The 13,126-nt window shown below is 51.8% G+C and overlaps 1 protein-coding gene across 3 annotated transcripts in view; it reads right to left on the reverse strand.

Annotated features, from left to right (window-relative positions):
- Positions 1 to 3,186, reverse strand: part of BCAS4 (breast carcinoma amplified sequence 4) — a 58,950-nt gene extending 55,764 nt beyond the window's left edge. For all 3 annotated transcript variants that reach the window (XM_087445117.1, XM_087445118.1, XM_004430538.2), the window contains exon 1: positions 2,992 to 3,186. In XM_087445117.1, coding sequence (XP_087301243.1) covers positions 2,992 to 3,171 — 180 coding nt within the window. In that variant the 5' untranslated portion in view covers positions 3,172 to 3,186. The remainder of the gene's footprint in view (positions 1 to 2,991) is intronic.
- Positions 3,187 to 13,126: the final 9,940 nt, after the last annotated feature.

The following is a 13,126-nucleotide window of genomic DNA, read 5'->3' on the forward strand; positions in this document are numbered from 1 at the left end:
TCACGGCTCAGCCTAAAAAGATGCTGCCTCAGGGAAGCCCTCCTTGACCACATCCAGATAAGTGCACATCCCTCTGTTCTTCACCCTCCCAGATCTCTGTGCTTCCTCTTCCCTGCACCTTCCTCAGTGGTTACCACTCAGGTCTTGGCTGTCTCAGAGAGGCCGTCCCTGCTCCTTGTCTCCCAGATGCCCCCTATCACATCTCCCCATGCTATGTTCTCTGCGGCATTCATCACAGTTTAGAGGCTTGTGTGTTTCGTGCTTACTGTCTGACAGTGCCACGAGAACAGTGTGTTTCACTGCCCGTGGCGTCTCCAGCTCCTGGCACACAGCCGGGGTTCGAGGTGTAGAATGAAGCAGGCCCACTTCACCAGGAACCCCAGGACACCCCTAGGACTGGAGGCGGCTGGCCTGAGGCTCCTTTTAAAACCAAAGTGGCCCTGGGAGACAGGCTGCGGGGGGAGGCACCTGCTGCTCAGGCCTGGTCCCCACCCAGATCTCCCTTTTCCAGCTCATCTGCTCATCTGCAAAACAGCTTCAGCTTGGGGACCTGCTAATGAATGAAGCTTTAAGCAGAGGCTGCAAGTGACTGTGCTCTGGCGGTTTCTGCTTCTTTTGGTAAATAAACTTCAGCGAGCGCTGAGTGGGTTTATCGCCGCACGGAGCTGCAGGGAGCTGGGCTCTTCATTACGGCCCTTACAAATGAGCGTGAGCCACCCGAGTCGGAGCTAAAGAGAGCCCTGAGTGGGAAAATGCAGTTACTACCGGCAGTGCCTCTTGACGGCTGTCCCTAATAGAGACGAAATGACGCTGAGGTTCAGCTGCTGGGCACAAGGACATCTCGCTGCAAGAGGCGGGAGAGAAGGAACAAGCAAGATGTTCAGGTTCCTTAAACGGGTGAAAAACCGCAGCCACCCTGACTGCCCATCCCTGTGGGCCTGGGTCATAAATTACCATACAGCCACAGGATGTCACTTATCTGGTGGGGCGCTCGGTCTTCTCAGCTCTAAAATTGACATAACGGCACCCTAGCCACGGGGTCACGGCCAGTGACCTACTCCACGAACAGAGTTCAGCACACGGCTGGCACAGAGTATGTGCCCAGGAGACAGGAGCAATTATTATTTAACTGTGGGATCCTGGGAAGCCAAAGGATGACGAAGACCTACACCCTCCAGTACGGAAGCCACCAGCCTCAAGAGACTGCCCAGCACTCAGAAGGCGGCCGGTCTAAACTAAGATGCGCTGTAAGTTCAATGTTAAAAGCCTGAGTTTGGAAACTTAGTACAAAGAAAAGAATGTAAAAAATCTCGTTTTTTCTTACATTGATTACAAGTTGAAACGATATTTTAGATACATTGTTATTTTAAACATATTGAAACTTGCTGTACACCTTAAACTTACACAGTGTTGTATGCCAATTATATCTCAATAAAACTGGAAAAAAATTAATATATTGAAACTAATTTCATCTGTTTCTTTTTCCTTTTTTATGCGGCTCCTGGAACATTTAAAATTACATGGATGGCTCACATTTGTGGCTCAGATTATATTTCTATCGAACAGCTCTTATGGATACATTCTCACATGGAAATATGTCCACACCTTTTTTAAAATTGAGATATAACTCACATAACAGAAAATTCAACCTTTTAAACTGGACAATTCAGGGGCCGGCCGGGTGGCGTAGCCGTTAAGTGCATGCCCTCCGCTGCCATGGCCCAGGGTTCGCAGGCCCGGATCCTGGGCGCGCACCGTGGCACGCTTGTCAAGCCATGCTGTGGCAGGCATCCCACATATAAAGTGGAGGAAGATGGGCACAAACGTTAGCCCAGAGCCAGTCTTCCTCAGCAAAAAGAGGAGGATTGGCGACAGATGTTAGCTTGGGGCTGATCTTCCTCACCAAAAATTAAAAAAAATATAAAAAAACTAAAGTGGACAATTCAGTGGTTTTCAGTACAGTTACAAAGTCGTGCAACCATCACACTAATTCCAGAACATTCTCATCACCCTGAAAAGAAGCCCTGTACCTTATCAACAGCAGTCACTCCCCATTTGTCCATGCTATTTTGAGTAAAAAAAAGCGAGCTGCAGAACAGTATTACAGTATCAAGTGGGGTTTTATAAAAACTAAGATATATTACTATTAACATATATGCATACCCCCGTTTGCAGATGCATTTTTTAAATGTTGGAATGATGTACACCAAACTGTTAATGATGGTTATCTCTGGGAACTAGAGTTGGGATGGGAGAGAAAAGGGAGACGGTGCTCACCCTTTCTTTTACATACTTCTGTACTGCTTTTGTGATTTAAAAGGAGAAAGAGCTGCATTTCTAGCCCTAAATAACTCCTGGTGAACTTCGGTAAATAACTTTTTCACGGCGCTGGCAACAGACTGGCTTCAGCTGGAAGATAAAGGGTCCAGTTTTAGATCTACTTTTTATTCTGTGCTTTTAAAATAGAAAGTACAGCCAGAGACGAGGAATTTTCCCTCCTAGCAACAGCAGAGGACCGAGGTGCCTCCCGCACAGACGCAGCCTGCCGCCCGCTCCCGGCATCTGGCACACAGCTCGGAGCGGAGGGGCCGAGCGCCTCCCCCAGGGCCCGGCCCGGCAAAGGGCAGCGGCTCCGAGCGCGCCTCGGGCCGGCGTCCCGGCCGACGCGGGGGGCCCCGGGTGGGATGCGAGGCGAGTCTGGGCCCCCAGGGCCCGTGTCGGCTGGAGGAGGGAGCGGGCGCGACCCGCCGCGCATCTCTGGGCGGCGCCAGTCACCGCTCCGCAGAGGAGGGGAACTCATGGGCCCTCTCTCCGACCCGGGGCCACTGCGCCGGTGCAAAAGGATGCTGCGGGGAGGCCGAGGGTTCGGGTCCGGGTCCGGGTCCCAGCGCGCCCGGGGCCCGCACCCGTCCACTCCACCCCCGGGGCGCGCGGGCCCAGACCCCCCAACCCCGAGACCCTTCTCCCCCGCCTCCAACCCCCGTCCGCTACCTCGGCCCCGGGCTCGGGGGTTAGGAAGAGCGCGAGCTCGTGCGCCCCGCTGCGCACGGGCTCCGGCCGCTCGGCGTCCACGAGCAGCATCACGAGCGCGGCCGGGTCCAGCTGTCGGACGCTGCCCGGGAGCCTGTCGCCGCGCCCCGGGCTCGGAGCCCCGCCCCCAGCCGGCTGCATGCCCCGCGGCCCGTCTGGCGGAGGCGGGGCAGGTGCGCACCCGGCGGCCGCAGCCCGCGCCTCCCGGAGCGCCGGGCCGAGTGGGCAGCGCCACCCAGTGGCGCGCGGCGCTCACTGCGCCCGGCCCTCGCACCACCTGGTACACCCGAGCTTCTCAAACTCGCTTGCAGATTGCAATCAACTGGGGCTCCTTTAAAACTTCCAAAATCCGGGCCCCACACAGTCCCTGGGGTTGGGACCTGGGCATCAGCATTTTTTGAAGCTCGCTAGGTGATTCCAATGTACCGCCGAGCTGGAGAACCCTCGGTGTAGACCACCCCTTTTTATTGGAATCCGGGTGGAGCGGCGGTTCCCAGTCCCCACAGCACTTTAGGAAGCCCTGGGGAGCTTTTAAAAGCCCGGAAGCCTGGCCTCACCCCAGGCCCTTTCAGCCAGAATCTCTGGGGGTGGGGCTTGGGCATCGGGAGTTTTTAAAGCTCGCCGGGTGATTCCACCATGCCTCCAGGATAGAGAAGGGCCATCCTAGAGGATCCTTTCATTTAAAGACCAACGCCGCCCGGCCCCAGGCCTTCCCTACTCCAGCATCTCCTTATCCTGCAAATTAGGGAAGCCGGGTGGCGGTCCTCTTCCTCCCAGGGGCAACTTTTAACATAATTCCCGGGGAATTCTTAAGCGCACTAAATGTGACCCCCTCACATGCCCCTAGGAGGCTGTCTAGGCCCTTTAGAGGCTGAAGAGGGCGCGGTGATACCCCCAAAGCAATGCTAATGAGGAAAATACTAAAAAGGTGAAGTATAGGGAAGTCTAGAGTTCTAATGTTTCCTATGATGACTTTTCTTTTAAAATGTTAAATTCGTTTAAAAAATCGGGCTAGGCTTTTAGGGTTGTGAATAAACATGCAGGATATATTTCACCCCCCCCCACCTCGTTAAATCTGAATTTATATTTTATCTGGCAACCCCGGGGAGGGGCGTAAACACATGCTCCGTCTGTCTTTTGGATAATCCATCACTGTACCATTCCCACTTCCTTATCTGCCCACTGCTAATTTCTCCACATCCCCGCCCAAACATTCAAGCCTTCAGGCCAGAGTCATTTTCTGGAAAATTCTTGGCAAAGACTTGGGCCTCAGGTGCTTAGGAAAAGGATTTGATGGGAACTCACTGAACCCACACTTGGCCATTCATTTCTGCCGTGATTTCTCTGATGGTCAGAGCCCTTCCAGGCATCACACACGCCCAGGAACCAGATCCTCACACTGTGGTCTGGCTAGGGGCCCCCCCTCGGAAAAGCCCAGAACCAGCCTCAGATTAGTCAAATAGGTCCGAGCACAGCAAACTTCCCCTGATGGATGAATCTCAAAAACATACTGCTAAGAAAAAAAAAACGACAAGTTGCAGAAGGCTCTGGAAGGCACGCTGCCATTAACATAAAATTTTAAAAACATGCGAAACCACACTGTATATTGTTTATGGATACAGACATATGGAGTAGAAGTATAAAGCTGTGCATGAGAAGCACGCACACCACATTCGGGAAAGTGGTGGCTTTGGGGTGGGGGAGAGGAAATTGGGAAGGGGTATGAGAGAGGTTTCAATTATATTTGTAATGTTTTATTTCTTCTGCTGATGTTTGTTATAATATTTAAACTTTTCGAATGCCCAAAATGACTCATTTAAAAGAAGAAAAAAAGCCTGGGACATCAGCAAAAAGTGCAGATTGCACACACACCCCTGTCCCTGGAGATGGGGTGTCTGGAGAAGATATCTGGTTCTTCCCAAGTGTCTCGGTGACTCACACCCAGGGCCAAGTTGGCTAGCCAACAGTCATTTTGTTTCTAGTCTTTTTTTCTAAATGTGTGATTATACCTTAGAAACATTTGCTAAAAATACAGATGCCCAAGCCCTACCCCAACTTTCTGAATTAAAATCTTCGGGGAGCTGGGCATGTGCGTTTTTAAAGGCTGTGCAGTTGATTCCGCCGGACACCAGCGTCTGAGAAGAACCCCTGTCCGGGGGCTGGGGGCTGCCTCTTGCTGCTGCCATTAGCCAGGACCCCCGGGGGAGGCCAAACCAATGATTTTAAACAAGGAGGGCTGAATTTTTTTAAATCTCCCGGACTCCCAGGGGTGCTCGGCTCCTGCCCCAGAGGCCTGCCCCCGGGACCCAGCTCTGGGGGAGACCCTGGGCAGGCAGCAAGCCCGGGGCCTGGAATGCAGCCTGCCCGGGCCGCACCCTGCCCAAACCAGTTTGAACCAGCCTCGGGGATGGAGCCGTGGCGCGTCCCCGCGAGCTCCCTCTGGCGCCCAAGCCGGGCTCAGAGCTGCTGCTGCGGCCTCCTGCTCCGGCCTCCTGCTCCGAGCCCTCCGCAGGGGCGGGCAGAGAGCACCCCCCAGCCAGGGGTTGGGGCTGATGCGGGGAGGGGGGTGCCTGGCCGCCAGGCCCTCCGGGCCCCTAGGAGCCCTGGTAGCCCCCAGCTGGGCCCCGAGGCCACACAGCCTCCCCCACCCCCCACCCCATCTAGCTTCCCCTCCAGCTACAAAATGGTTGCCTGTCTGTGTCTTTTCAAGGTCAGTTCTCCCAGCTCAGGCCAAAGGCACAGAAGGTTCTAGATTAGCAGTGGTTCCCAAGCTCGGGCACCCTGGAAACTCCTGGGAAGCTTCCAGAAAATACTGATGCCCAGACCCCACTCCAGACATTGTGATTTCATTGCTCTGGGGTGTGGCCTCGGTTTGGGGAGGTTTGAAGGATCCCCAGGTGACCTGATCTGCCCTGTTCCAGGGTTTGCTTAACACTGTGGGCGTGGGGGTCCTGGGGGCCCTCGCCTCTACAGCAGTCCTCTGCTGAAGGGAGCGCCTACTACCTGGAGGGCACTGTTGTAAGCTCTCCATGGAGACGGCCTCATTGAATCTCCACCACACCCCGCCGTGGCCCTGCTGTGATGCCCATTTTACAGATGAAGAAACTGAGACACAGGTTAAGTTGCTCACCCAGGGTCATAACTACTAAGTGGAAGAGTCAGGATCTGACCTCCGACAGTCTGAATCCAGAACCCAAGGCCTTCCCTGCTGCATGGCCCACGCTGCCTCCTGTAAGATAACCCCCTTTCCGTCCCTGTTGCTGCCTCCCCAGTTCAAGCCTGGCCTATGGGGAAAGCGCACCCTTTCACTGCCCTCCCAAAGCACATGCTCGCCATCTCCTTTCTTGCTCGTAATTCCTCAGTGGCTCCCAAGTGCCCACCAGTGAAGTTCACAGGCCATGCCCCGGCCCTACCTTGCAGCTCTGTCCTTGACTGCTTTTCTCCGTGAGCCCTAAGTTGCGCACGGGAGCCCACAGGGCAGGGCCAGGACTTGGTGAGGTGAGAGAGGCACTTGGAGAACAAACTGTAAGGGGGCTCGCTGAGACCCGGAGTGAGGGCTCCTTGTGTGGCGTGCCCTGGGCATCTTGCTTGCCTCACCGGAGTCCTGGCCCTGCCACGTGGCCTGCTGCTATAGACTGAATATTTGTGCCCCCCAGATTCATCTGCTGAGCCGAACCCCAAGGCGATGGTGCTAGGAGGGGGCCTTTGGGAGGTGGTTAGGACGTGCGGGTGGAGCCCTTGTGAATGGGATTAGTGCCCTTATCAAAGGGGCCCCAGAGCGCTCCCCTGCCCTCCCACCACGTGAGGACACAGTGAGAAGTCGGCCCCTGCAACCCGGCAGCGGCTCTCAGAGGACACCGGATCTGCTGGTGCCGGGATCGAGGACTTCTGGCCTCCAGAACCGTGAGAAATGAATGCTTGTTGTTTACAAGTTGCACAGTCTGTGGTATTCTGTAATAACAGCCTGAGTGGACTAAGGTGCTTGCAGACGTGTTTGGTTTGGACAACATCGTGTTCAAATACATGCGTACGTCACATAACGCCGTTTCAGTCAACGCACGTACAGATACTCGGGACTGCATAGACGACGGTGGTCTTGTAAGATCAGTACCCTCTAGCCCAGGTGTGTCGTAGGCTGTGCCATCCGTGTGTGTGTGAGTGCACTCTGTGATGTTCGCACAGCTGTGAAATCGCCTAACGATGAGTTTCTCAGAGCCTGTCCCCATCGTTAAGCAATGCATGTCTGCCTGTATATCTTTTAATGTAGTATGTAGCCTTTTACATTCACATGGACGTTCGAACTTGTGGCTTCTCTCAAAAAGAAAGGAAAGACCAGGAAACCGTGGGCCTGCACTGTGGCCTGGCAATACTTGGGAGTTAGGGAGCCGCCCGTCTGCCACAGTCTCCCCACCTGGCCCCGGTCTCTCACTGACCTGCTGGTCCCTGGAGGTGTCTGGGTTTCTGGTTCCGGGGTCCCCTGAGCATGGCCCACGTCTGCTGGGCTCACATCCGCGTCCAGAGTTCCCGTCTGGGAGGCCCTAGCTGCCCCTGGGCTGACCGCCCTCCCTCCCTCCTCTCAGCCTTCCAGGTCTCTTTTCAATGGCCCATTTTTCTGCCCCTTAAACTTGCCTTTTGATACCTCCCACCCTCTGCTAAGCTGTCAGTTCACCACCAGACAGGAAGCTCCTGGACGACGGAGGATCTGTCGCTTCCCGGTTGTTCGGATTGCTGCAGGAGTCCAGCAGGCTGCCGGTGCGCAGAGTCCTCAGTATACACACACGTCTAAAATTTGAAGTCACTCTCCTGCTCAGCATCTGTTTCCCCACTTGCAAAATAATTTAGAACACAGTCCATCTTCATGGAAGTGTACTGAAAAACCAGGTTTTAAAAGCATTTTCCGGGCCGGCCCCGTGGCTTAGCGGTTAAGTGCGTGTGCTCCGCTGCTGGGGGCCCGGGTTCGGATCCCGGGCGCGCACCGACGCACCGCTTCTCCGGCCATGCTGAGGCCGAATCCCACATACAGCAACTAGAAGATGTGCAGCTATGACATACAACTATCTACTGGGGCTTTGGGGGGAAAAAATAAATAAATAAATAAAATCTTAAAAAATAAATAAATAAATAAATAAATAAAAGCATTTTCCTATCCCGGTTTTGAATCATCACTCCGTAGTAATAGAAACAGCAATAGCCCATTCCCCTTCTTCCCCCGTAAAGGAAAGCTTCGCGTGCTCCGCAGCGGTGCCATCGGTTTTTCTCTCCTTTCCCTTCCACGACAGAGCTCCACAAAGGGTCTCGTAGCTTTGGAGGCAGGAGGCCAAGGGTCAAGGTTCAGACGGCTCCATCCAGGTCAACATTTCGCTTTACAGCCACAGCCACCCTGGTCTTAAGAAGAGGGAGGCGAGTCTCGGGTTTGGAGGAAAGAGGTTTTTCCCCTGCCAGTTGCTGAAATGTGGGTCCCGGCTTGTCTTCTCTGCCTCCATCTAAGCAGACGCTGGATGGGAAACGCTGCCCAAGGCGAGGAGGTCGAGAGTGAAGGACTTAGTGACCCAGGCCTGAGCTGGGTGCTTTCTGTGAGTTCTCCTCCAGCGCCCGCAGCCACCCTGAGCGTTAAGGTCCACCACTCCTTACGCAAAACCCGTGGGCCAGCAGTGTCTCAGAACAGAACTCTCTGGGTTTCAGAGTGCCGACCCAGAGCACGGTGGCGTCTTAGGTAACTCCAGGGCGTGCGGCAGCGCCTTGTGAGTCAACTCAATAATAGTTCTCAGCAAAACGTGTGACTATTCATCTTAAAGGAGCTGAACGAAGCCCTTGAATAAACCTCATGTCAGTTCGGCTCCGGTTTTGCTGGCCAGCACGTTTCTGCTGAATTGAGGGGGAAAAGGATTTTTTAAGTCTCCTGGATTTCAAAATTACGAAAAAGGAGTTGTGGACTTGTTTTCCTATTTCACAGTTGGGGGAAACTGAGGCTCAGGCCCATGTATATGACTGTTGAGTGGAGGTGAACTTCGAACGCAGGGGCTCTTTCTGTTACATCACACTGAGGTGGATCAGAATATGTTGGAAGACGTTAGAAAACAGTTACATGCCCCGGTAAAAACAGTCTTCTTTAGACTATTGGGACATTTGAATATATTTGTTTTCTTGCTTCAGGAACCTGTCTCTCTGTTCCCTAGGACTCAGAGGCCCTCTTCCACCCTTGCAGTGCACGGCACAGCATCCTGTATACAGTAGGTACTCCATAAATGACATACAGCTCTGTATGAAACCTGCAGTCTTAGCAGCAGCAAACAAAAAGCTGAGAGGGGCCTCTGGTTACAATAATGGCCAAAACCAAACACAATCAAATTTAGCAAAAAAAGCATTTACCTTGACGTGGGAGACCTCGTCTTCAGCGGTTCGCAGGACAAACACAGAGAATTTTAAAATTGACTTTGAGTTTAACTTAAGGCAGTGAAATAACACACGTGCTAAAAAGCAAATGAGAATGAGGATGCTTTAACACAGAATTCAGTACAAAGAGGTTAAAGTGGAACGCCTCTGGCCCCTGGACGACCCCTGCTGGGTACAGAGGGTAGATTTGGGAGGCAGCAACGCATAGCAGCTAACTGCACAGGCTCTAGAGTCAAACTGTCTAGGTTCGAATTCTGGCTCCCCCAAAAGCTGTGTGACCTTGGCAGAGTTACTTAACATCTCTGTTCCTGTTTCCTCATCAGTAAAATGACATGATACAACTTCACAGTGTTGCTGAAAAGATTCAATGAGATGATCTATGTAAACTGCTTCAGTGTCTGGCACAGAGTAAGTGCTCAATAAATCCCACGTCATAAGTGGAATATGAACAACTAGAGTGTTTTCAAGGGAGGGCAAAGAAGATGGCCAGATGCATAACAGGTGAAACTGTCAGGCAAGGTGTTTGTCAGCAAGTCCAGATGCAATAAATGTCTGTGAGACAAACTGGACATAAGGTCATGCCGTGTGAAGACGGTCTGAAGGAGCTGGAGCTGTTTGCGTGGAGAAAGCTTGATTGTCTAAAGGAAGATCCCGAGGAAGGAGTCAGTGATTCTATGGGGCTGCTCAGGAAAGAACTGCAACTGAGGGCCGGCCCCGTGGCTTAGCGGTTAAGTGCGCACGCTCCGCTACTGGCGGCCCAGGTTCAGATCCCGGGCGCGCACCGACGCACCGCTTGTCCGGCCATGCTGAGGCCGCGTCCCACATACAGCAACTAGAAGGATGTGCAGCTATGACATACAACTATCTACTGGGGCTTTGGGGGAAAAATAAATAAATAAAATTATAAAAAAAAAAAAAAAAGAACTGCAACTGAGCCAGAGAGACAAAAGCCAGAGAAACCCATTGTGCAGGCTGGTCACCACAAAACTCCAGAACACCACTCACAGAGACAGCTGTGCAAATGGCGCCCCCTGGTGTTGGGCTACACAGCCGAGGGAGGCTGAATTCTGAGATGGCCCCAGAGATTCCTGCTGGCTGGTGTATGCACTCTGCGTTAATCCCAAGTGTGGGTGGGATCAGTGGGTGTGACGGGATATCATCCCCATGATTAGGTTACCAATCAGTTGACTTTGAGTTAATCAAAAGGGAGATTATCCTAGGTGGGCCTGGCCTAATCAGGTGAGCCCTTAGGGAGAGTTTAGAGGTCAGAGATGGAAGAAGTCAGAGAGACATGCTCCTGCTGGCCTGGAAGACAGCAAGCAGCCTCTGCCCCCTTCCCGTGGGTGTGCCTCTAGAAGGTGCCTCCAGAAGCCCAGGGCGTCAGTCCTACAGCTGCAGGAACTCAATTCTACCCCCAGCCTGAATGCACTTGGAAGGAGCCTCAGCCAGCCCCAGCCGACACCTTCATTGTGACACCTTCACAGACCTTGTGACACCCTGAGCCAAGGACCCAGGTAACCGTATCCAGACTCCTGACCCGTGGAAACTGAGGTAACAAATGTGTGTTGTTTTAAGCCTCTGAGATTGTGGGAATTCGTTATGCAGCCACAGAAAACAACTCCAGAGGTGTTACAAAAGGGATGCCGACTTCACCCCGAAGTGAGGGGAAGGTTTCTAAAGGTGAGGCATACATGTGACCAGATGAGTTCTCCAAATAGCGAGTCCCCACCCATGGGACAATTCAAGCAGTCAGACTGCCCCCTCCCAGAGTGCCCCTGGCACGTGGGGAGAGTATAGACGGGGTTTCTGCTTTGGGTAGAGGGTTGACGGGGGGCAGTGTAGACAGGGTTTCTGCTTGGATAAGAGCTCGACCTCCAGATCAGTGCTTCTCAACCCTGAATGTACCGGCTGAAGGACGCATCACAGGGGATTTGGTTAAATGGAGGTTGTGAGTCAGCAGGCCTGTTCGGTTACCTGAGGGCCACAATTCTTCAAGAAGCCACAAGAATTTCCGATGGTCTTGCAAAGACTTTTTTCAGGTCTTTTCTTTCCAAGGATATAGTGTGACATCAAGTCCACTAGAATATCGGCTCCCTGAGGACAGGAGCTGCATCCTCTTGTTCACTGCGGGGACCCCCCCCACCATCTGCCACAAAGTCTACTCTCTAGACGGCTGATCTGTTTTAAGTGAATGAGGTTTGTGAGTCATTTTTTACTAGCTTTATTGGGAAATAACTCACACCATACAATTCACCTATTTAAAGTGTACAGTTCAGTGGTATATACTAAAGTATATTCACAGAGTTGTGCAACCAGCACCACAATCAATACTAGAACATTTTCATCACCCAAAAAACCACCTCCCCACTCCTTAGCCATCACTCCCCAACCCTCCCATCTCCTCCTACCTCTGGGCACCCACTAATCTACATTCCATCTTTATGGATTTATCTGTTCTGGACATTTCACATAAATGCAGTCACACACTATGTGGCCTTTTGTGTCTGGCTTCTTTCACTCAGCATCAAGTCTTCCAGGTTCATCCTGATCGTGGCGTACAGCATGACATCATTCCTTGTTGTGGCCCAATAATATTCCATCATAAGGATGTGCCACAGCTTGCTTATTCATTCCTCATTTGATGGCCGCTTGGTTGTGAATCTTTTTGTTTTTTTTTTTTTGCTGAGGAAGATTCACCCTGAGCTAACGTCTGTGCCAGCCTTCCTCTATTTTGTATGTGGGTTGCTGCCACAGCATGGCCACTGATGAGTGGGGTAGGTCCGTGCTTGGAAACCAAATCTGAGCTGCCAAAGTGGAGCATGCTGATCTTAACCAGTAGGCCACAGAGCCACCCTGCAAGTCACTTTTTTTTTTTTTGGTGAGGAAGATTTGCCCTGAGCTAACATCTGTTGCCAGTCTTCCTCTTTTTTTTTTTTTTGGCTTGAGGAAGATTTTCCCTGAGCTAACATCCGTGCCCATCTTCCTCCATTTTTTATGTGGGACGCCGCCACAGCATGGCTTGATGAGCGGTGTGTAGGTCCATGCCTGGGATCCAAACCTGTGAACCCTGGGCCACTGAAGGGGAGCACGAGAACTCAACCACTATGCCATGAGGCTGGCCCCCGTGAATCACTTTTATTGGCCACTGATGATGACAAATTAGTAGACTGTCCCCATGTTGATGTTTATTTTCATTCTCACCATTTACTTATCTGTTGATACTCATCAAAAATTCAACATATTAAAGGGCTTTTCAAAACAGCCTTTCACACACTAACTTATGAAAGATTTTAAAAGGATGATGTCTAGTGTTGACCAGAATCTGGAGAAGTATCTGGACCCCCAACAGAATACAAACTCAGAACAACTTTTCTGGAGGGAAATCTGGCAATATGTATCAAAAATTTTAGAATTTGCACAACCCTAGATCCAGAAATTCCAGTTCTAAGAACTTTCCTAAGAAAATAATCGTGGTTGTATGCAAATCCTTGTGGAGTTAAAATAGTAAAAGAAATTAGAAGTAGCTCAAATGGCTAACAGTGGGGAAGCTGATAGAATAAACCAGGTAACTTTCATACGTAGACCTCGTGCAGCCATAAAAAGAGTGTCATAGAAGAATATTTAATGAGTTGAAGAAATGCTCATAAATATTAAATGGGAAGAGCGAGTTACATGACTGCACAGTCTGCTCTTATTTTTACTA

The sequence above is a fragment of the Ceratotherium simum genome, chromosome 21 (genome assembly GCF_057802395.1).
Source record: "Ceratotherium simum simum isolate JZ-2026a chromosome 21, ASM5780239v1, whole genome shotgun sequence".
NCBI classification, from domain to species: domain Eukaryota; kingdom Metazoa; phylum Chordata; class Mammalia; order Perissodactyla; family Rhinocerotidae; genus Ceratotherium; species Ceratotherium simum.